General features: G+C 35.3%; 5 protein-coding genes across 5 annotated transcripts; 4 read left to right on the top strand and 1 right to left on the bottom strand.

Moving 5' to 3' along the window:
- The first annotated feature begins 1,028 nt into the window (after positions 1-1,028).
- Positions 1,029-14,253, top strand: LOC123221132 (chlorophyllase-2). Its single transcript, XM_044643847.1, has 4 exons — positions 1,029-1,042; positions 2,987-2,989; positions 12,110-12,432; positions 13,367-14,253. Exons 3-4 carry the CDS (start codon positions 12,169-12,171, stop codon positions 14,039-14,041), a joined length of 939 nt encoding a protein of 312 aa, XP_044499782.1. The 5' UTR covers positions 1,029-1,042; positions 2,987-2,989; positions 12,110-12,168; the 3' UTR covers positions 14,042-14,253.
- LOC123221131 (VAN3-binding protein-like) lies at positions 4,814-8,221 on the top strand. Its single transcript, XM_044643846.1, has 7 exons — positions 4,814-5,203; positions 5,348-5,473; positions 6,026-6,494; positions 6,583-6,810; positions 7,201-7,250; positions 7,490-7,547; positions 7,742-8,221. Exons 1-7 carry the CDS (start codon positions 4,898-4,900, stop codon positions 7,954-7,956), a joined length of 1,452 nt encoding a protein of 483 aa, XP_044499781.1. The 5' UTR covers positions 4,814-4,897; the 3' UTR covers positions 7,957-8,221.
- LOC123221133 (protein LIFEGUARD 2-like) lies at positions 8,850-11,060 on the bottom strand. The gene is made up of 4 exons (XM_044643849.1): positions 10,749-11,060; positions 10,490-10,603; positions 9,377-9,534; positions 8,850-9,282 (listed from the first exon to the last, which is right to left on the bottom strand). The coding sequence occupies exons 1-4, from the start codon at positions 10,987-10,989 to the stop codon at positions 9,079-9,081; spliced, it is 717 nt and encodes a 238-aa protein (XP_044499784.1). The 5' UTR covers positions 10,990-11,060; the 3' UTR covers positions 8,850-9,078.
- A 1,979-nt stretch (positions 14,254-16,232) lies between the features above and the next one.
- Positions 16,233-17,561, top strand: LOC123221741 (leucine-rich repeat extensin-like protein 6). Its single transcript, XM_044644643.1, has one exon. The coding sequence runs from the start codon at positions 16,249-16,251 to the stop codon at positions 17,449-17,451; it is 1,203 nt and encodes a 400-aa protein (XP_044500578.1). The 5' UTR covers positions 16,233-16,248; the 3' UTR covers positions 17,452-17,561.
- Positions 17,562-19,377: 1,816 nt separating this feature from the next.
- On the top strand, positions 19,378-21,704 carry LOC123221378 (40S ribosomal protein S3a). Its single transcript, XM_044644230.1, has 7 exons — positions 19,378-19,528; positions 19,638-19,685; positions 19,785-19,890; positions 20,328-20,465; positions 20,576-20,761; positions 20,925-21,125; positions 21,379-21,704. Exons 1-7 carry the CDS (start codon positions 19,518-19,520, stop codon positions 21,472-21,474), a joined length of 786 nt encoding a protein of 261 aa, XP_044500165.1. The 5' UTR covers positions 19,378-19,517; the 3' UTR covers positions 21,475-21,704.
- Positions 21,705-23,115: the final 1,411 nt, after the last annotated feature.

Raw genomic sequence — 23,115 nt, 5'->3', positions numbered from 1 at the left:
CTTGCCAGTTTGCCACCCCTCTTCTGGGATCTTGATTCCAGACTAGCCATAGTTGAAATCAATAAAGGACAAATAATTTATTAAAAGTTTTTTTGTATTTTATGTAAGAAGATTGCTATGCTAAATTATTGATGTATTAAAATATTATGTGGAAAAAAAAATATTTCATGATAAATTTCTAAGGGGAAGTTTGATATTTTGAAGAGGGTTTTTGATAAATATAAGAGAAATTTCTAAAAAATAAAAGCCTGTAAAATTTAATTGAAAGTAATTAAATTTGAACTGAGAAATATTGTAACCAAGTATATTGGCTTTTTTACTTATTAATGGTTGTATGTACATGATTGAAATTTAGCCGAGGAAGATGGAGATTTATTGTTTTGAGAGAGACACATGAATGCATAGCTCTTTCCTTTTCAATCATAATTTTGATATAATAGAGAGAAGACTTTGAAGAAATGAATTATTGGCTTAAGAAACAAGCATGAAATCCTTAATTAATGGCATGTCCATTCAAAAAGTGTTGATATGGTATAACTTGAATATGGGATTTAGACATAATTCACCATAATTCAATGGATTATTCATTTATATATGGACCTCCTTGGTATATTGGAGTATGAACTTAGGTGGCTAAAATTCACTGTAGGAATTAAACTTGGGGAGTGTCATCTCAGTATTCATTTAGAAATGGAAATTTAGAAGGGAAAATGTAAAGATGCCCACCATTAAATTGCTATAGTGCTAGTGTTGATAATCAAAGATTCCACTAATAGTAGCTTTGAAACTATAATGAATCTGATATGAATTTCCCTCAAGTGGGTGTTAGAATAAGATGTTTGCCTTGGTTGCTTCATTTCATTCACCATCTTTAAAGAGTAGGGACACATAAATACAATATTGCTTTGCTTGTTAATTGTCATCCACACAAATGAGTTGCAGCAAAACATGGTATTCTGTGTAGCAACTTCTGTGGCTCCTGCATCAATATCATTATCAGGCCAGCCCCCCTCCCCTCTCCCCTTGACCCTCCAAGTTGGTGGTGGGTTTTAATCTTCATTTAATCCCTGTCTTTCTTACCCTCAGTCATGGCACTGTCCCCCATTAACATCAAATCTCTACTTTGATCCATAATATCTCAAAACAATATTTATAACAGTTTAACTGTTGGTAGATTGGCAAATAACTTATAATAACAGAGATTAGGGATCAAGGTTCCTCCAACTGGAAATATAGATCAGGAAGATAGTAATTAATAAATATAAGTCCATTATACTTAAAGATCATCTGTATAGATAATATTAGTATGAGCCAGTAAATTTATTGTACCCTGATAAATTGTCCAATAATTTACTATAAATTAATTAATTCATCTCTTAAAAAAAAAAAAATTTCATAAGCACAAGAGTTGTCACTTTAATGCAAGTAAATTCAGAATATATAATGTTTCAGGTAATATTATAAACTTAAAAAATTTTAATTCAATTGCTGAATATGTAAACTAAATCTTACAAATGTTACAGTGAAAAAATTGTACTTTGTATAGTCCATGGGTAAAGATTTTAGATTGAAATATTTGGAAATTGGAAGAAGATGACATAGATAGTGTGTGATGTTAGGGTGAGAAAAAGTGTCGAGTTTAATGATGATAATGAGATCCTTCTGTCCTACCAACCAACTTTAATCTTCTTCTTTATTTACTAGTCTCTTTGTTCATGTCTTTCCAATATTTAAAATCCACCAGAAAGAAGAACGAATTTCTTTCTTCTTCTGATCATTAAACTTATTTTTTTCTGTCAGGCAATAGCTCCCAATCATATAACATTAAAAACAAATCATGTTGAATTTTTTTTTTTTTTTTCTAATAAGTCTTTTGAATTCTCTATAGTGCCATGGTGAATGATGAAATCCATTCAGAAGATTCCCAGATTCCTCAGAAATGTCTTGGATCTCACTTACATTTTTTCTTCTTTCGTCTGCAATGATAATGATTCCAATTTTCTCCCCTTTTTCTTGTGCTATATGGGCTCTTTAGTGCTCATATTCGTATAAAATATCACCGGATAAGTTGATAAGGTTTGATGGAATCAATACCCGACACCAACAAATCGCTAATCTCAATTCTATTCGATTGAATTTTGACAAAAAGTAATAGACTGTACCTGAATCCTCAAATTCTGCTTGTCCACACAATAAGTGATTCCTGTTGAAGATATAAACACTTGGATGAATTTTTTTATACCATTCTTGGACCAACCTCATTTAATTTGGCCTATCCGATAATGAAGTTTTCATTACAAATTTATCAACAGCTATCAATTTTGCAGGCCCTTTTTGTAGAAATTTCGTGGCCTTCACTGCTTATAATTAATGAAGAAGCACCTGACCTGAAGTGGGTTTTTTAGATAAGCTTGAAAACAGTCCACCCGTTTCAACATCATAATTAATTAACAAATTCGATTTTAATTAAATTTTTTTAGACATCTTAAAAAATGATGTAGAGTTCCAAGAAATATGCTTTAGAAGAAAGAGTGAGAGTTAACACCGAGTTCACAGCACTTGCCTGAAATCGAGGCTTGAACTTGAGGAGTATAAATTTCTCTGCAGCAAATGATGATTTACATGGCACAGCCTTCCATAAACTTGTTTTAATCTTTACAAAATCCCATTTTAATAATGGCTTTATGGGTATTAACCAAATCTCATTCACAGGCAGAGCCCCATTTATTTGACCATTTTCCCCAGCTTATTAGGGTTTTCAAGCTTCTATTCTAGCTTTTTTAGTTACTGTTTCTGACAGAAGATAAAATGGGAAGAGGGGAAGATGATGACGTAGCCAGTCACGCCCGGAGACCCACACAATTACACAAACCCAAAAACAAAAACAAAACAGTCTTCAGAATCCGGACAAATGGATGGATGGATGGCAAAACGAAGAGGAATGCGGTTGAAAAAATTTTGTTTTTGTCAGTGCTCGCTCTTTGAGTTTGTCTGCCTGAGAGAAAGCTTCAGCCAATCTCCTCAAGCCTCAGGCCTCAGCCATTGCTAGTTCGTAAATCCTACTATCCCCAACATTTGGACATAATCACCTGCTTCACCTGTAGTTGCTCCTCCATTATTCTTCAGCCTTGGGGTAGTGGGCCTCCGTGATTTTGGATTTTATATTGATCAGTGGTCTGACATGAACTGAGTATACTAATGAGGTGGCAAATTTAAGAAATGCGAGGACGAAGATTCGTTTCTTGATGGGACCCGTTTGTTTAATGGGTCACCCGATTGTACTCAGGTAATTTCATTTACCTCGCAAATTAAAACTAACAACAAATAATGATAAATTGTATAATTACCAAAAAATCCTCTACACATATTTGGAGGGCTATGTTATATGCATCAAATTATAACTATGTCAATAATATATTATGATATAATTAAATATTATTTTATTATTAATTAAAATTTATTTAATTATATAATAATATATTATTTAAAAATTTAATTAAATATATAAAATTAAAAACACATAATTTTATTAATATTTGAAAGCCCATTCACCGCTTTTCCTCCTCAATTTCAAAGTCCATGATAATCAGTGTGACAAATTGAAACTTTTTTCTTTTGGAATAATGTATAGTTTTCTAATTTATGTATTATGGACAAAGAGATAAAAGTGATGAAATTAATGGAAAAGGTAATATTCCTGTGTCAAATTTTCAACAAAGTCACACATCTACATAATTTTTTTCTATTCTTAAAATGGTCAATATTCTTATGACTTATCTTTAATCATTAATTAACTTTAATTATCGGTCAATAATAGTATAATTAATTTTATTATTTTTTTTTACAAAATATTAATCAGATGAGCAAATTATTGAAGTGTACTTAGAAGAGATCAAGATAGTTTCGATACAACGAAGAAAAGGATCTTACTAGTAACTTTCGAAGGGACAATAACAAAAGGCCAAATTCATTTTTGGCCACATACTTGCCAGATCGTACTGTCAATGTACAAAGCGCAGCTGGCAAAATGCCGTAACCTCACCACATCCTCTGCCGACTTCATCTGTTAAATGCCCCTACCGCACTATTTTTAAGCAATCCGGAGGATACAGTACTAATAATTAGTCCAGTCACATAATTTACACGTATACTGAGATTGGGATGAAAATCGTGTACAAAAACCAACCGGACATGGTATTAAATGTGGAGGCTTCGTTTGTCAATGATTGAGCATTCGGTGGCTTTCTGGCTTCACCTGTTTCGCAGGTTATTCGTGATCTAATCCTGTACCCCAAGGCCCATTCCATTTATTTCTCCAAATCCGTTCAGATCACAGCGCTGATCTGTGGGCTCCACCCCTTTATTCTGACAATAAATTTTATTTAGTAAATTATACATATTTAGTACAAAGGGTAAACATGTAAGTTTGACCTTGTTGAATTGAGTTCTAGAAGGGTTTTTGTCAAACACTCACTGAGTTTATAGAATGTTTGTTGGTTTCACAAAATTGGGTTTAATAAATTTGGATTTCTAATATTTGATTTACTTGACTTCGAATGATTTGATTTTGTCATAAGCATTCGAACATAGTAGGTTTCAATTAAAAATCTACCATGACCCAAAAAATAAAAAGTTGACAGAGTGGAAATATAATTTATTTATAATATAAACACATGGTATATATATATATTTTTGTATAAATTGAAAATATAGAATTGCCATGTGGCCCACATAATTTTTTTTTTCAATTTTACCCTTTTTTTTTTAAATATCCGAATCTGGTTAACTCTACATTTTCGGCTTCTCTATAAAGCGCCGACCACATCAAGCTCCGTAATTCCTCTTCTCTTACACACTTCCACTTCCACATTTACACCTTTTAATTTCTCTCTTGATAATGGACAAGCCTCTACCCATAACCGAACCCTGGCGACCGGACTCTGTACTATTCCGGCCACCGGAGACGCCACGCGAGCCGATGGAGTTCCTTTCACGGTCATGGAGCGTGTCCGCTTTAGAAGTGTCTAAAGCTCTAGCTCCACAGCTCCCGCAGATGGTCCTCTCAAAGACATCAAGCAGTGTCATACTGGAAGACTTAGCTGGTGAACTGGAAGACCAAAATGGCGCCGTTTCAGGGAACCCATTCTCCTTAGTCTCCTCTGAAACTTCCCAGATGATTATGGAACGTATCATGTCACAGTCGGTGAGTATTAAAATTAAAAACTAACAAACACGTCTCGACAAATAAATTATGGGATTTTTTCTGGCTCTTTTCATCATTTTCTGAATCTTTGATTCTTGATGATGAAGATTCAATGAAATAACACAATGATTTTCTGTATTACAGCAAGAGGTGTCTCCACGCACATCCGGAAGACTGTCACATAGCAGCGGCCCTCTTAACGGAACTCAGAGCTGCGGTTCCCTGACCGACAGTCCTCCCGTTTCTCCCTCTGAAATCGACGACGTTAAGGTTCGTCTTGCTTCACTGAGCAATAAGTTAACACTCTCTTTCGGTACCAACATATCTCAGGCTTTCTCAAAACCCAAAGCCATCTTTAATCACAGGAAGAAGATGGCAGCATTTTTTTCTCTCTTTGTTTTCCATTCTTCAATGCCATTTCATATTTAGTTATCCAAAAATCAGCCTCATATTTAGTGAAATTAACAATATTACCATAGTAATAAAATCGCATCATTAAATAAATCCAATCTAAGCGATCACCCGCACGCGCCATTAGTTTTGGTCCCCAATGTAATTATGCCTCTTTGGTCCCCAGGGAAATTAGTTGAACTCTGACACTTCGCTTATAAATTCGAATTTTTATTTATTTTAATAATTTTGACTTTTTTTTTCTGAAAATTGCAAGCTCGAATTTGTATTTTTTACTGTTTGGTTTATTTATTTTTTTTGCATGCAAAATAATTACAATATTATTTCGACGCGAAAAAAAATAAATAAATGGAAATTCCTGGAATTGAAAAAATTTCTATGAACGGCGGATTTTGTTCTTCCTCTGCGCAGTTTTGTCGTTCCAATAACAACACCTCCGGCAACAACCTCCATCATCATCCATTCACATCTAGCTCTAACTTCCGTGCTTCGGCCGCCGCCGTTTCTGTAGCTTCGGCCGCGACATCAGGCGGTGGGAAGACTGTGGGACGGTGGCTGAAGGACAGGAGGGAGAAGAAAAAGGAGGAAACCCGTGTACATAATGCCCAACTCCACGCGGCTGTTTCTGTTGCTGGAGTTGCGGCTGCTGTGGCCGCTATTGCTGCGGCCACGGCTGGCACATCCGGTGCCGGGAAAGATGAGCAAATGGCGAAGACTGATATGGCTGTGGCCTCAGCGGCTACGCTTGTTGCTGCTCAATGTGTAGAGGCTGCTGAAGCTTTGGGTGCTGAACGTGAACATTTGGCTTCTGTTGTCAGCTCCGCTGTCAACGTTAGATCAGCCGGCGATATAATGACATTAACTGCTGGAGCGGCTACGGGTATGATTTGTTTTTGCTTAGATTATATATTGGGGAATTTTGTTAATGGAAACTTGATGAAGATTGCAATTTTGTGGCATTGTTGAAGCTTTGAGAGGGGCAGCCACGTTGAAGGCTCGTGCGTTGAAGGAGGTGTGGAATATTGCGTCGGTGATTCCAGTAGAGAAAGGAAATAACAACAGTGGGGGTGGTAGTAACAATGGTAGTTCCAACGGTAGTTTCAGCGGTGAGCTTGTTCCTGAAGAGAATTTCTTGGGTATTTGCAGTAGAGAATTGCTTGCCAGAGGTTGTGAGCTACTAAAGCGAACCCGGAAAGGTAATTAATTTCCAATTAATTCTTTTGATTGATTTCATGATTATTGAAGTTCTTGTGGGATAAGTTGTTCGTCGAATTTGATCCACTGTTTGAGCAATTTTGATTTCATTTTAGTTTGCAAATTTGATTTCTCACGCTTGTGTTTGGACAAGCATTTTTTGACTTAAGCTTGATGTCAAGAATTGTAGAATGTTTTGTGAGCCCATCATATTAGAGGTGATCTTAGGAAATTAAAGCCATGGCCGGCAATGGGATATGTGAAATCTTTTCATCTTTATGATTGAATTTATAACTGAATAGAGCAGCTGTGTGGTATGAATGGTCAAGGTTTTTGGAGATGTATGATCTTTAATGGGGTTTTGATTATTTTGTCCATGTTGTTCATTGCAGGTGATCTTCACTGGAAAATAGTTTCTGTTTATATTAACAGATTAAATCAGGTAAGGAGATGATTATTAATTGTTGAAAACCATGTTCTTTGATTTTAATCAGTAAGATATCATCACTCAATTATTTGGTTATCAATAGAATTTTAGTGTTACTAATATGAACCTTGTGATGTAAAAGTTTCTCCGCAAAAGGTTACAAATCTTAGCCTGATGAAATAAATGGTTCTGCGGTCTTGTTTTTTTCCTCTTTATTTGTTATTGATAATCAGTTGAACCTTCTTTTTGTTTAGGTTATGTTGAAGATGAAGAGTAGACATGTTGCTGGGACCATCACAAAAAAGAAAAAGAGTAAGTGATTGCTTTTGTCTTTCTCTAATAATGTGAAACAGAACTGCAGGTGGGCTCTTCTTCTGTTTGGGGATTTGAGAAAGCAGATTGGCACTAAAGTAGAAAAGATCAAAAGAGCTTAGCTTTAATTGACCTTTATTGAACTTCCGGATCATAAAGGTTAATCTCTAACGCATCTCTTTTGAATTTTACAGATGTTGTGTTGGAGGTGATTAAAGATATGCCCTCATGGCCAGGCCGCCACTTGCTTGAGGGAGGTGAGAACAGACGATACTTTGGGTTGAAGACAGTTATGCGTGGAATTGTAGAATTCGAATGCAAGAACCAGAGAGAGTATGATATATGGACTCAGGGTGTGTCAAGGCTCCTCACTATTGCTTCAGAAAAAAGCAATAGACATAGAGTTTAAACTGTTGTTTACATGGGGAAATTTTGGTATATGAGATAATGGGAATAGGACTAAAGGCCCTTAAACAAAAGGATGATATGTTAGTAAAAACTGTAGGGCTGTTCTTTTGGTGTTTCTATTGTAAAAAAGTTGATATATGAAAGAGAAGTTGTCCAAATGGGTCTCTTTACTTTAATTCGGGGGTATAATATCTTGAGCTTTTGTTGTATTTTGAACTGGAAAGAGTAAAGTGATTTTTGAATGAAAGCAAAGATAACCATGTCTATGTGATCCTAGCCATTGATGTTTTACTGCTGTGGAAAGGAAAGGAGTCTGTTGGACTGAGATGGTCAAAAAGGGTAGAAAAAGAACCCCATTTTGAGGAAAGGAATATAAATAGTGAAGGCAATGACATACTCAGATTCGAAGTGCTTTTATTTATTTATGTGGGCTGGTGTTGTGATGCTTTTGTCCTTAATTTAATTCTTCGACTTTTTGTTTTAGGCTCTCGATATGGTGGAACCATGATTGTCTTTATTTGCAGTCTTCCGCTTTATAATATTGGTCCTGTTTGGTGAAATATTTTATTTAACTGCCAGATCCTGATTGTCAGTTCAGAGGGAATGTATGAAAGAAACAGGGTTTCTAACTCTAATTTATCTGCTAGTACTTTTTTTAACCATAAATTGGTCCCATCACATCTCAGAAGATATTGTAGATGTATATGAGATATGATCTGGGTGGTTTAGGCCATGTGGGTCAAGCATGTAAATTGTGAAGATTTTTAAATAGAGACTTTACCGGTTTTCATTCAGTTTTACTCCTCAAATTGTATTCGGACTCGCCCAATCAAAGCTGAATGAGCTATAATAAAACATCTATGTATCACAGCAATGTAAAGATCAGTAGTAGAATAGAATCGGAAGAACATAGAATCACTTTTCTTGAGTTAATATCTAAATCTGAACCAACCAGTGAAAAATTGCGGACTTAGCCATGTGTACTTGTTCTTAAGATCAACATTGGGTGTCAGCATTATAAAAGTTCAGAAGGTACATATGGAAGAATTGTACAAGGACTGCGCAATGAAGGTGCTTTAAGCAGCCATGGCAAATTCATATAGTTGTGACGATCAGGTTGTCATCAGTCTGTATTTGTAAATAACGTAAGGAGGGAAAGGAAGAGGTTGATAACATCAAGATAAATAGCCACAGAAGCAATGATATATTCGTCATAGGTGTAACGCTTGATCAGGTTGTCTGTGTCATAGACGATGAAGCCACAGAATATGATCGCTGACACGCCCCCATATATTGCATGTGATAGCTTTCCAAGAGGGAACAAGATCTGTCACATTGAAAGTTTACTCAATTTTATACATGTTCAAGAGTGGGGAGAGCATAAATAAGCAAGCAAATCAAATGAAGAAAGTAGCAAAGACCTGGATGAATGAGAAAACAAAAAGCACCAGCAGGGAAGCAAACAGAAAGGGTCCCAGAAAGCTGAAATCCTTGCCTCTTTTCACAGCCCAGAAAGTGTAGGCAGTGAGGCCAACAACCACAACGCTTGTCAAAATTGCAGCTTCCAAAACAATTCTCCCTGTTGGTGAATCCAAATATCATAGCTTAGTCAAGAATCACTATAAGAAATAAGTGTTTGATTTTATGCCTGATGCATTGTGTATGAAGACCCTTATGATATGCGTTGCCTTCTGTAGGTTTAATATTATTACAGAACATGAATTTGAGTCCATTAAGGAGAATGTTCATAATCAAGTTGAAACTGCATTTCAATATCCTTCTCTACCTTGGATTATTTTTATTATAGTGCTAAATGAACTGTGCCTACCAGAAGAAAATTAAGCAAGTTCTGAACAACATTTGAGCAACTGCTCAGTGGATAAACTAATCAAGCATCTTCCACCACAAAGTTCAAAGCAATTTGAAGCCTGCTTCTAGTCATTCCCAACCCAATAATAACCAGTGCTTGGAAAACAAGAGGTCAGAACAAATCCCTTAGTCACACTGTGTCTCACATAAATCAGTTTGTGACAAAGGAATGCGGTTAGAAGATTTCTGATGGAGGCTTTTAGTCTCAATCTCATCTCACTCTAATGAAAACCAGAGAATTTCTCATAAAATTAGAATAGAAGCTTAAATAAATATTAAAAATACAAGCAAAACAGTTTAAAGCTGTTATCTGAAGCAGAGTCTATCCATCATATGATTCATATCTACCATATACTCAGTCCAAGATTCAAAATCAAACATCTTTTTCCACCTATAAAAAAAATTACTTAAACATGATTTTCTTTCGATAAAACTAAATGCAATCACAGGTTCTGTTTGGTTCCGGAGGAAATGCTGGAAAATAATTAAAGAATTTATTTATCCAAATCTAACGACGAAACAGAATTCAACCGAACTTTAACGACCTTTAGCAGATTAACCACCCACCCAACAATTTTTAAACCAATATCAATGCAAACTAAAGAGAAAGATTAATTCACTAAACTGATATTAACGCAAGATAAAGACAAACTTAACCATAATACCTTCCGTAAAGGCGCAAGAAAGTCCCACAGCAAAGGCAATGGTTACTGTAAACAGCATGAGAAAAATAAAATTCCATGGATGATGCTTGTGTAAAATGTACAAAGGGCACAACACTGCACATCAAACAAAATACAAATCAGTCACCCATTGATATTCGGAAGAAACAGCCCCCATAACATTAACACATTTTCTCAAATCAAACCTAACCTTGATTTTTCAGAACCAGAAAATTTTCACCAAAAAAAAAAAAACACTTACGCAGGAAGGGAAGAATAATGATGACAACATAGACGGCATGGCCAGGCGTCCCGCTGTTGACGATGAAGTTGGGGATGGCTTTGACAAAAACGACAAGCGCAGCAACCACAGCAGTCAAAAAGAACTGTATGGATAAAATGGAGTAAACTTTTCCTATAAAAGCCCAGCGCATCTGCGGTGACTCCATCATCCCCGGATACAACTGGTCAGGGTTACCAGTTTCTATGTCACCTTTCACCATCTTTCTTTCTTTCTTTCTTTTTCTCACAGACGAAGAAGAAAGGAAGGAAGAGTTGCGTTTGGGTGAATCAAATTGAGGGAAAGCCAACGAAATTTTCTTTATAAAGAATTCAGAGTGCGTTATTGTAATAGGTTACGCAAATTTCGCGCGAACGACGGTTATTTACAGTTATGACAGAGCGCAGATATTATTTTTTAATCAGGTTTTGTTAGTGATTGTAATTAATAGCCCTAATTAGTGATTAATATACACCATATGATGATCATCTCACGGCTATTGAGAAAGAAAGAAATACAGATGGTTCTATTTCTGAATCTTTTTTACTCTTTTTCACTTGATTTTCTTCCTTAAAAAATGTCTCATAACTTTTGGACATACCAATTTAGTATATAATTTAGAATGAGTTTTAATATATTAATTGAAACAAGTAGAAGAATATCACGGGGATAATTCGGGATTATTTTCTAGCAAATTAAAATCACACTATTATTAAGAGAGATTAACAAAATTAGTAAAATATTAAAATTTTTAAGATAAAATTTTGGGTGTGAATTTTCATCACACTTGTAAAACCCTCTGATTAATAAACTCTTATTCAAATTCAATAAATAGATGACATTGTGGTCATTTCACAAAATTTATAAAACTTTAACTGATTTTATTAAAAATTTAACTGATGGGTAAGAAAATAAAAGTTTTAACTTCATAGGTACAAATGTCCTTTCATTAAAATTTAGGTGGGCAATGAACCTTCGGCATTAACAAAAATCATTATTCTGTAGTCTATGTAAAAGCCCAATGTAAAAGCCCACTTAAAAACATGACTGTCCTTGACACAAAATGGCAGTATATTTAGCCCAATGCAAAACGGCTTTCAAGCCCATGTCTGGGTTTCGCTTTGTATGATCTTTCACAAAAGATTCTTTGGTTTAACCGCTCAAAGAAGGGTTAGGTACAATGGTATTGGTCCAAAAATATTTAAACTTAATTTTAATAAATACTTGAATTTGTTATTAATACAGGAAAGTTAATGTAAACATATCCATAAGGAAAAGCCACTTGTCTTCTTAGCGACCCTATAACTGTTAACCCCACAAAAGGATCTTTCCTCAGTATAAAGAAAGAAACAAAGCAAGTGAAACTGAGTTCAGAGGTAGACAGATTATTGTTAAAAGAATCATGCCATCTTCTTCACCAAATGTTTTTGAGATTGGAAATTATGCAACCATTCTTCAACGATTTGAACCTGCTGCAACGTGCAGCACAACAAACTCTACTGTGCCAACTGTTCCACCACCAAAGCCGCTGTTAATTGCTATGCCAACTGATGCTGGAGACTTCCCACTTCTTATATTCCTTCACGGCTATCTTCTCTACAACTCCTTCTACTCTCAGCTCATCCAGCATATCGCTTCTCATGGGTTCATTGTCATTGCTCCTCAAGTATGCTGCTTTTATGCCTTATGTATGTGTAGGAGTATATATCAATTACTTGAAAGTGCTTGTTAGAGTAGAGGGAAGTTCATTATTTTTTAGAGTTTATATGCTACTTCTGGATCAATTTGAACTTCTGGGACCAGATCACTATTAAATCAATGGAGTGTCATAGTCTATTCACTAAAAGATCTTGGCTTGGAAAGTGGAAGTTTCATTGTCTAATTCTCTATTAATTAAGCTAATGAACGGTATTACATAATTGGTTGCGGTCTTTGTTTGCCTGTGAGAAATTTAACCCCAAAAAGAAGAAGAATCTGTCAAAGTAGCTAGAAGAGATAAACTTTAATCCATTTTTTAAATCATGGGAGCTGAACTATTACATCAAGAAAACAAAGTTTTTCTCTTTTTTTTTTTTTAAATAAGCAAATAATTTCAATTCAAAACAATCTCAGTTGTCTTGTTCATTGTTGATATTGCTTTTGTGAATATGTTTGTGGCTGACCCTTATACTATTATTGTGTGCATGAACTGGAGGTTCCATTTTCTAAATCAAAATACTTAAGTACCTCTTCAATTATTTTTTTCACTAAGATCCACAGTGCACATGATTCTCTTTGTCATTTCAGGCAATAAGAGTGGTACTATCAGTGAAATTATTTGGTGTTTTAGCATTCATATGTCAAAAAAATATGATCTGTGCACACAATTGATTGTTTCTGCTATTAGTTTGTTGATAGCTTAATTAATCAATTATTTATGAGAAGGAAAAATTAAACATGAACAACTAGTTACTTGTTTCAATAATTCATAAACTTGTACCCTTGATAATCATGGCAGTCCAGGCCTGATTAGATAAATGTGCTAAAAGAGGAGATTTTGAAAAGTAAAGTTATATCCCATTTGGCTTATGGTTTTTTTTAATCTTCTTTGCAATCAACAGTTATATGAATTGGCTGGAGCGGATGCAAGTGGAGAGATTAAATCTGCAGCTGCTATAACAAATTGGTTATCTGAAGGGCTCCCTGGTCTGCTTCCACCAAATGTTAAGCCAAATCTAAGCAAGCTAGGCCTTGCTGGTCATAGTCGCGGAGGAAAAACTGCATTTGCTCTTGCTCTTATGAAAACGGCCACTACTTTAAAATTTTCGGCCTTGATAGGCGTAGACCCAGTCGATGGAATGGACAAAGGGAAACAGACTCCTCCACCAGTCTTGACTTATGTTCCTCATTCCTTTGATCTTGACATGGCAGTGATGGTGATTGGTTCAGGCTTAGGTGAAGTGAAAAGAAATCCACTATTCCCCCCTTGTGCTCCTCAGGGAGTTAACCATAGAGACTTTTTCAATGAATGTAAAAGGCTTGCATGTCATTTTGTGATTAAGGATTATGGTCATCTTGATATGCTAGACGATGATACCAAGGGAATCAGAGGAAAAGCCTCATATTGTCTTTGTAAGAATGGCAAGTCCAGGGAGCCCATGAGGACCTTTACTGCAGGAATTATTGTTGCCTTTATGAGAGCTTATTTGGATGGGGATTTCAGCGACTTAATGTCTATAAGAGATGGGCATGCAACTTCACCTGTGGAGCTCCAAACTGTTGAATTTCTTGATTGAATCTGGCTTGCAACAGAAAAACATGTCTATGGAATGAGTAGTATTATGTGCACAAACAACGATGTGACATCATATTGTTGGACAATTAAAAATTAAAGATAATACAACATAAGTGCAGTTGGTGTTATATATTCATACGTACACAGCTTAAGTTTGTTTTGTTTTGATCTTATTATTGAATTTTATGATGAAAACATTTTAGAGCTTGCTTATTTTTGAGGGATCCATCTTGAAGCCGCCCTGAATTATTGATAATGAGAGCAGGATGTGAAGAAATCCTGAATCAAACTTCTTTCTAGGTATGGCTTGACATTAAAACTTGGTTGGTGGACTTATTACCATTAAAATTATGATTTAGATTACTCTTGTTCTAGAAGAAAGAGAGAAAATTCATAAGCTCGTGCTGTGAATTGACTTGGCCTTATGTATTGTAAAGATTAAAACCATAGTAAATTGCTCACAGAAAAATACCCCATTAACATACCTACTCTAAATATAAACACAAAGTGGCTTTTGAAACAAAATATCGATTCTTGACTTAATCTCTTCTCCTTTCCAACAACTCTCAATTAGCACTAATTAACAATTTCTGATAATAAAACGCTGTGTTAACCACCAAATTTTTGAAACAAAAATATAATTTTCTTTTTAACATTGGTGCCGGTTCTCTGTTTCTGGGTTTACAAGGTTGACATTGTCTTGTTTGTAATTCAACTGAGTTAGGTATATTGACTTGAACTATTACACTAACTTTTCTGAAGTTTTAATGTTTATTAAATAGCTAGAAATTGCATTATGCATCATTGATGTATGTTTTGTTTGTTTCGTTGACAAACTTGACATGATTAAACATAAAATTCAAAATGACAAAATCATTCTCCTTAACTATGAATTCATTGGTTTCCTACAGAATTGTCAAGAAATATTGCCCCTTTGATTTGATGTTATAACTGATGTCCCCAGACCCCATAATTTGGCTGATCTTTCCATTGACGTTTTCTTATCTCCATCATTTTTGGGTAATTTTTTTCTCATAAGCCAAACTCGTGGTGCTTCACTTCAGATTGCTCACCTTTTTGCACATTTTCTATGTTTTCTTGCTCCATAGAATTTCATATTCTTCCTGATCTGTTTCAGGCTTATAAGCATGCAACCAGCAGCTTTTATCATCCAAATTCTTCAGCCTGAAGAAAATCCAGTGTCTCATTCCTGTTCTATTTCTGCTAATATAGCCCAAAAAAAATAGGAAACATTATTTATGGTTTCTTGACATGTTTAACATAATTTACTTCAGTGAAATGTAGGCAGCCTGTTTTGTCCGTAAAAATTAATTAATGTTCAAGATACTGTTGAATGCTGGCATTTTGATTTGTTACTGGGATTTCCAACCACCAAGATTTTATAGCCATTCATAATCTTTTTTGTTAAGCAGCCTTGTTGATAACCAACTTTGAACTAAATTACAAATTCCCAGTAAAATGGCCAAGTTACAGAGAAGGCACTTGCTTAACAAACTAAATTTGATACACTGACAAACAATGACAAAAAATATGTCTAACAATTTCGCTGTCAAAACTTATAATAAAAACAAACATTTACTTCTGATGCAAGGTTTCCATTTTATATGTATAAATCTTTCACATCTGCAACTTGGTCCATACAAATTCCAAAACAGCAAGAAATCAACTAATCAAGTATATCCTTTCAGTATCCTTTGTTTTAGACATAATCTGCGGAAGTTGCCCTGCCAGTGCCACCCCATTTGTACAATAGCCCCTTTCTGCAGTTAGAGGGGATAAAGGCAGGCCTTGCAATGTCTATTTCCTTCCTACAGCCAACTATTTCCTTTCCAAGAATTTAAAAGCCTATTTTTTGCTGATTACAACTTGCTACCATATTTACCCATCTCTGGCCTGCCTGCCTACCATGAATTTTAATTTACAACCCAACTAAAAGTATAAGTTAGACTTTTAATTATACTCATTAAGTTCTTATTAAGGAAGTCAAAATGAAGGTTGAAACCTCACTGTAATCCACTAATTTTAACAAACAAATAATGATTATGTTACAGTCAAAGTTTTAAATACTCTATATTTTAAGTCTCTGGGTACTTACACCAACCAATCTTGTTCTGGAGTTGCATATATATATATCTGATGATTATCTCCTTAATCAACCATTTAAGTCACATTTTAAACATCTTCAGAATGAAGAAACCTTGTCTCAGTCTAGCCCTCTGGGGCTTTCTGACTATCAATTTCCTCTTCTCTAAATCCTCTCAGCAACCCATAGCCCCTCGTTTTCCCACACCAAATCCTAGACTACATGATGCTTTCTTAGCCCTCCAAGCTTGGAAACACGCCATCACCTTTGACCCCAACAATTTCACCAGAGACTGGTTTGGCCCTCATGTGTGCAATTACACTGGCGTTTACTGTGCACAAGCCCCAGATGACAATCTCACCATAACGGTGGCCGGAATAGACTTAAACCATGGAAACATATCCGGTATCTTGCCTGATGAGCTAGGCCTCCTCACAGATCTCTCTCTCTTCCACATAAACACAAATCGTTTTTGCGGTAATGTACCTGAAACCTTCAAAAAGATGAAACGTCTTTATGAGCTTGATATTAGCAACAATCTTTTCAGTGGTCAGTTTCCTTCTGTTGTTCTTTCTTTGCCTTCACTCAAGTTTCTTGACATCAGATTTAATCAATTCAGTGGCAATATACCCTCAGCCGTGTTTGATTTAACACTTGATGCATTATTTATCAACAACAACAACTTTCAATCATCTTTACCTCAGAACCTGGGGAACTCTAATGTATCAGTACTTGTCTTGGCAAACAATAACTTCAACGGGTGCATACCGCCAAGTTTGACAAAAATGGCAGGGACCCTTCAACAAATCATTCTCTTGAATATGAGTCTGACGGGTTGTTTGCAGCAAGATTTGGGTTTGTTCACAGAAGTGACAGTGTTTGATGTCAGCTTTAACAACTTGGTGGGGCGGCTACCAGAATCCATTGGAAAAATGAAGAAATTGGAGCAGCTGAATGTAGCTCATAACAAGTTTTCAGGTTGTATTCCAGAGGGCATTTGCTTATTGCCCAAGTTGGAAAACTTCACATACTCTTATAATTACTTCTATGGGGCACCGCCATCGTGCCTCAAGTTACAGGATAAAGATGACCAGAAGAACTGCATTTTTGATAGGCCAAATCAGCGACCAATTGAAGAATGTAAGGCATTCTATTCCTTTCCCCTTGATTGTGCTGCTACTGGTTGCCCAGTAAGTCCTCCTCCTCCTCCTCCTCCTCCTCCTCCTCCTCCACGTCCACGTCCACCTCCACCACCACCTCCATCTCCGCTGCCACCGCCACCAAAGCATCATTCTTATCATCCATGACCAGCAGAAAGATAAGAGCTCGGCCGCCAGACAACAATAATTCATCTTTTGTGATGCTGATGTATTAATTTACTAGTTTGAAACAGAACAAAGGGAGGGGATATTAATTTTATCTTAGCTTTTTCTTTAGTTGAAGGATTACAGATGTTTTAAGCACTGATTATGTTTAACTCTCCCATTGTAATGAACGATTGTTGCAGTAGTTTAAAAATTGTGATATGTCATTAATTACTTGTAATTGTGGTTGTGACTCTGAAATCTCAAGGAGATGATTTCAATTTGTTTACATTTTTCTTCTATAAACATGGCAACAAAAGAACAATCACAGGAACCTTATAGTGTGAGTGAGGAGATAAACCCAGAAAGAAAGAAGAGGAAGAAAAAGTCCCAAAGCACAATCAAACACACGTCACAAACGCATGAAATAAAAGAGATACAAAAGTTTTACGTGGTTCGGGAAATTCCCTACATCCACGAAGTGCACCAGCACTTCTTCCACTATCAAATTAATGATTACAAACTCAAGCCTCAGCCTCCCTCACTTTCAATCACGAATCTCTCTCTCACAAATCTCTCTCACCATCCTAAACTTGTCAATCTAAGTCTAAAGCCCTTGGAGATCTCTTGATACATCACACACAGTCTTTATGAGACATTTAGCATGTGTATTTATAGGATAGAAGTAATCTATAACTGATTTAAACTCAAAACTAAAAAGAACACGGATTCGAAAAATCTGTGTAAACCTGACCACGGGACCTTGTTGTGAGGCATTGGATTTGTATCGAAATAAGTTTTCCAACGATAAACAGACTTCATTTGATCTATTTACATGTCAAAGTTTGACACAGTTTTGAATCCAAATTCTTTCAGGAATTCAAATTTTCTCAGGTGTTCAAATTCTTTCAAGAATCCAAATTCTTTTAAGAGTTCAAATTCTTTCAGGCTTCATAATTCAAACATATAGAATATGAAAGAGCATCTGGAATTACATTGAAGCCGAAATTCTGTGCTCTGTATTAAAGGTCTCAAAAGCATCAGATTGCAAATCTCAGAATTATCATTTTCAGCATTTAGAATGTTTAATTGGACATTTCTTCTGTTGGTTGTGTCATCTGTGTGAAATCACGAAAGTCTGTGGAAGATGTTGAGAAAGAGAATACTGCATGATTTGTATTCTTATTAATTTTGACATGATTTGTGAATTCATAGCTTTCAAATGGGAAACATTGATTCGCTAATAGGAATGAATGAGGGGAAGAAACCAAAAGAAACTATGCATGCATAAATTGAGGGAATCTTTCCATGTATGGATTGCTATCATTCTACTTCATTGATAGCATCCTTTTGCCTTTTTTAAAGGATTTGTGAACCCTCGTCTTACCTTTTAAATATTTAATATCGAGTACCAATAATTCTTCCTTATAAAAATTATTCAATCTAATCTAATAGACACGAAAATCTTCTATATGAATTAATCTCTCTTATAATAATCAAATATAATCTTTAGTAAAATTTTATCGAAATTGTCATGTTGGGTATCTCCACAAATTCATCTCTCAACAAACTTGGGATAACCAGTAGTCTTTTCCGATAAATAATAATAATAACAATATACTTAATAGATTAATCATATAAGATTAAGAAAAACAATCAAAAAAATTTTTTATTTGATAAGCAGGGATCCATCTGTATTAATTTGACAGATAAATCTGATACAGGATTTAAAAGTATAGAATAAATTACTTGAAAGTTTTCATTCACTACTAATTTTGTAAATACTAGATACTTGATGAGATACAAGAACAATTTGGTGGGCATTGGATCATTTATAAGCCCAACGGCCCAATTACAGATTCACAACCAACGGCCCAATTTTACTGATTACTGAATTCTCCAAAAGGTACAACCATCGCCGCACAAAGTACAACCCACCAAGGCAGAAACATATTTATTCGAGAACTATATAAATAAGCGAACCAGAGTAGGGTTTCAGCACTTTGAGCCGTCTCCAAGCAGCTGCTGCAGAAAACCCAGAACTCCTCTGCTGCTGCACCCGCTCAACTATGGCCGTCGGGTAAACTAACTTAAAATGTCCCACGTTTTCTTTTACTCTACAACACTGATTCTGCGGAAAACAAATTATCATTTACTGCTTTGATTTTCGTTGTTTTGGTTTTGCGCAGAAAGAACAAGAGAATTTCCAAGGGAAAGAAAGGAGGAAAGAAGAAGGCGTGAGTCTTGTTTAATACATATGGCTCAATCTACTTTTATTTCTTATTGATCCGTTTGTGTCTATCTTGGTGGTTTCTTATACGTTTTTCTTGTAACAGTGCGGATCCATTTGCCAAGAAGGATTGGTATGACATCAAAGCTCCTTCTGTTTTCAACAACAGAAGCGTTGGCAAGACTCTTGTTTCCCGTACTCAGGGTACTAAGGTACTTTTCTTTCTTGTTATTAATTTGTGTTATTTTTTTTCATTCACAAACTCTTTGGAGTGACAGTAGTAGTTAGCAGGGTTTTGTTATGCATTTTTGTGTTGTTACAGTTACTATAGATTGTGTGTCATTTATCTCCTGCTACAAGTTTGATTTAGAATTGATTGAGGGAAATAATATACAATGCTTAATTTCATTTAATTTGTTAATAGATTGGTCTATGTTGTTTTGTTAGTTTTCGTAACTTAGTATAGTTTGGAGTTTAATTATACGGGCTTCTAAGAAGATTTTCATTATAATGCTACAACATACCAAATAATGCCCATGTTGTGCAATTTTATAATTGGGGGTTCTCTATATCAAATGTTGATGTGCCTGGAAATTGTTGTAAATTTAACTGCCTGGTTCATGAATTTAACAGCTTGTCATTATGACAGATTGCCTCAGAAGGACTTAAACATAGAGTGTTTGAGATATCACTTGGTGACCTTCAGGGTGATGAGGAGCATGCTTTCAGAAAGATTAGATTGAGAGCTGAAGATGTTCAAGGAAAGAATGTCCTCACCAATTTCTGGGTATGGTTGATTTTAAATGTTAAAATTTTCTTACTGTGAGATAGACTTTAAAGTGAAAATGTTTGTTTCTGATTAATTTATTTTGAAGCTTGCACTTTTGATTTATTCAGGGGATGGACTTCACCACAGACAAGTTGAGGTCCTTGGTGAGGAAGTGGCAGACCTTGATTGAAGCCTATGTTGATGTTAAAACAACTGACAACTACACTTTGAGGATGTTCTGTATTGGATTCACCAAAAGACGTCCAAACCAGGTTAAGAGGACTTGCTATGCACAGTCCAGCCAAATTAGACAGGTAATTGTCTAAGTCTTACTATCATCTGTGCAAAGTGTTTAGTGTTTCTGGATAACCAGTGTTACAAGTATGTAGGGACCTCAAAATATTACTTATATGTTTATTTTATATGATAGTGTTGCGTTTATGAGAGCAATGTTGATGGTTACCCTTGTTTTCTCAGATTCGCCGCAAGATGAGGGAGATCATGGTAGCACAGGCAACATCTTGCGATCTTAAGGACCTTGTCCAAAAGTTCATTCCTGAAATGATCGGGCGAGAGATTGAGAAGGCAACTTCAAGCATCTACCCCTTGCAAAATGTTTACATTCGCAAAGTGAAGATTCTGAAAGCTCCCAAGTTTGATCTTGGAAAGTTGATGGAGGTAATGTTTCTTTCTCTTTCTGACTTGCTATATGTAGAACACCTAGGACCATGCATTTGATGTCTCTTTGGTTCAAAGAAGGTTACTTAGATATCTTTGGCTCAAAAGGTGATGCCCTTGCATTTATTTTAAATAATTCTGTTGCATCATCATTGCCAAAAGCAACTGTTGATAAACATTTGCATTTATGATCCATAATTTTTGGTAGCATTTGGCATTACCTTGATTATGAGCCTTGTGTCTGTTCAATTAGGTTCATGGTGATTATTCAGAGGATGTTGGTGTGAAGATGGAGAGGCCTGCTGATGAGACAATGGTTGAAGGTTCTACTGAAGTAATTGGAGCTTAAATGATTCCAAGATGTCTTTTAACTGTTCTTTAGTTTAAAGAATTTTTGAACATCTTTTGTTTGAAACTTAGATATGTTTTAAGTTGCAAATTTGTTCTAGCTGAAATGTTTACAATGGGTATGCTTTTGTGCATTAGTGAGGAGACAATTTTTGGTCCAAACCCCGTTTCAAAAACATGAATTTTCACCCTTATATTTTGCTATTGAATATCATAAGATCCTTTGCGAAATCTTTCTGATGCTTCTGTATGATAAAATTTAAATTCTGGGAGTGGGATTATCAATCTCACTGGTTTGAATTTGTAATTAGCAACAGTGGAAAAACCGGAAAATTAAATAATGGCCTGAAGATTTTCCAGTGTTTGGTCGTAATGGTGGATTGTATTACTATACACTTCTTTATTAGAAAGCAGTGGATTGTATTACTGTCTACTGGTCTTCTTGAAATTCAATTAGACAGAAAAAAGGAGAAGAAATCATTATTTAGAAATAATTACAAGATTATCATCTATATGTAAATGCAGCGGGGGAATTTTTCCATTGGACAAATTCCATTCACTCATAAATTCTTCAATATTAAAGTTATGGTAGTCCCAAAAAAAATTATCCAGGTTAAAATTAGATGATCCGGTGGTGTTGGAAAGTTGAGAGAAAATAGATTTAGAATATTGAGATATGATTGCATATATAGTTATCATTATTATTATATGATATAATATATATTTGATAATATAATATATATTATCGATATGAATTGATATATTTTTTTGTTTTGATATTTTTTAAAATAACGATATATTGATTACATTTTTTAAGTATTTATTATTTTATTTCTTAAAAGTTATATTATATAATATAATATTCGATACACGATATATAAAATTAGGTTTTTTAAATATATAATAGAATACATTTCCATTACTATGACGACACAGGGCTCCAAATATATGCTGCTGGCTTTTAGTTTAAAGGCCAATTTCTCTTTAAAACCAAGAGTGATTGGAACGCGGAAAATAAGAGACCAGTTAGATATGGTTTTGGAGGTCAAGCAGGAAGCATCAAAGATTTCGAGTTCATCGCGACATGATCAGCAATATGGGAAGAGCATACAAGGGCGTTGGTTTTGTAGTGATATAAACGGAAAGTTGTTCCAGCATTGGGAATTATAAGAGTGGAAGGAGTTAGGTTAATTTTGCACAAATTGGTCGGAAACTATGGCTGTATGTAAAACTGATCCTCGAGGGTTGATGTACGTGAGGTGCTATACGGGTAAATCTACCGTGCCAAACCTCTCAGCCCTGACATAAAACTGCAGGTTGCAACGATAACGATCAAGATCCTGATTGCGTACTCCTTTTGTGTTACTGCACTGTGAAAAAGAAAGTAATGCTTTGGAGGACAGAGATTCGATTATATCAAGCTGACGAGAATGTGATTCAATCAAAAGTAAACCGAGTTTTGTTTTACTCTGCAAGTTCACAAAACAATTTCATGTCTGACCCTTTCTGAAGCTGCGTGTGTTAAAAGCAGAGTCTCAAACAATTGTAAGCTGGCACGGTTACTGTCTAAGCTTACAGACATTATGCTTCTTGTCAAAACAGTTGGAAAATCAGCATTTAGTTTCACCATAAGCACCTGATA

This window comes from Mangifera indica, chromosome 7 (assembly GCF_011075055.1).
Source record: "Mangifera indica cultivar Alphonso chromosome 7, CATAS_Mindica_2.1, whole genome shotgun sequence".
In the NCBI taxonomy this organism is placed as follows: domain Eukaryota; kingdom Viridiplantae; phylum Streptophyta; class Magnoliopsida; order Sapindales; family Anacardiaceae; genus Mangifera; species Mangifera indica.
This window is presented reverse-complemented; position numbering and strand designations above follow the sequence as displayed.

Bases quoted from the DNA above. Each gene is read 5' to 3' on its own strand.
- LOC123221378 (XM_044644230.1), top strand. The intron at 19,686-19,784 runs GTGAGTCTTGTT...TTCTTGTAACAG, and splicing joins AAAGGAGGAAAGAAGAAGGC to TGCGGATCCATTTGCCAAGA. The intron at 21,126-21,378 runs GTAATGTTTCTT...CTGTTCAATTAG, and splicing joins ATCTTGGAAAGTTGATGGAG to GTTCATGGTGATTATTCAGA.
- LOC123221741 (XM_044644643.1), top strand. From the start codon at position 16,249: ATGAAGAAACCTTGTCTCAGTCTAGCCCTCTGGGGCTTTCTGACTATC.
- LOC123221132 (XM_044643847.1), top strand. From the start codon at position 12,169: ATGCCATCTTCTTCACCAAATGTTTTTGAGATTGGAAATTATGCAACC. The intron at 12,433-13,366 runs GTATGCTGCTTT...TGCAATCAACAG, and splicing joins TCATTGTCATTGCTCCTCAA to TTATATGAATTGGCTGGAGC.
- LOC123221131 (XM_044643846.1), top strand. From the start codon at position 4,898: ATGGACAAGCCTCTACCCATAACCGAACCCTGGCGACCGGACTCTGTA. The intron at 6,811-7,200 runs GTAATTAATTTC...TGTTCATTGCAG, and splicing joins ACTAAAGCGAACCCGGAAAG to GTGATCTTCACTGGAAAATA. The intron at 7,251-7,489 runs GTAAGGAGATGA...CTTTTTGTTTAG, and splicing joins ATATTAACAGATTAAATCAG to GTTATGTTGAAGATGAAGAG.
- LOC123221133 (XM_044643849.1), bottom strand. From the start codon at position 10,989: ATGGTGAAAGGTGACATAGAAACTGGTAACCCTGACCAGTTGTATCCG. The intron at 9,535-10,489 runs GTATTATGGTTA...ATTCACCAACAG, and splicing joins TTCTTGCGCCTTTACGGAAG to GGAGAATTGTTTTGGAAGCT. The intron at 9,283-9,376 runs GTCTTTGCTACT...TCAATGTGACAG, and splicing joins TTGTTTTCTCATTCATCCAG to ATCTTGTTCCCTCTTGGAAA.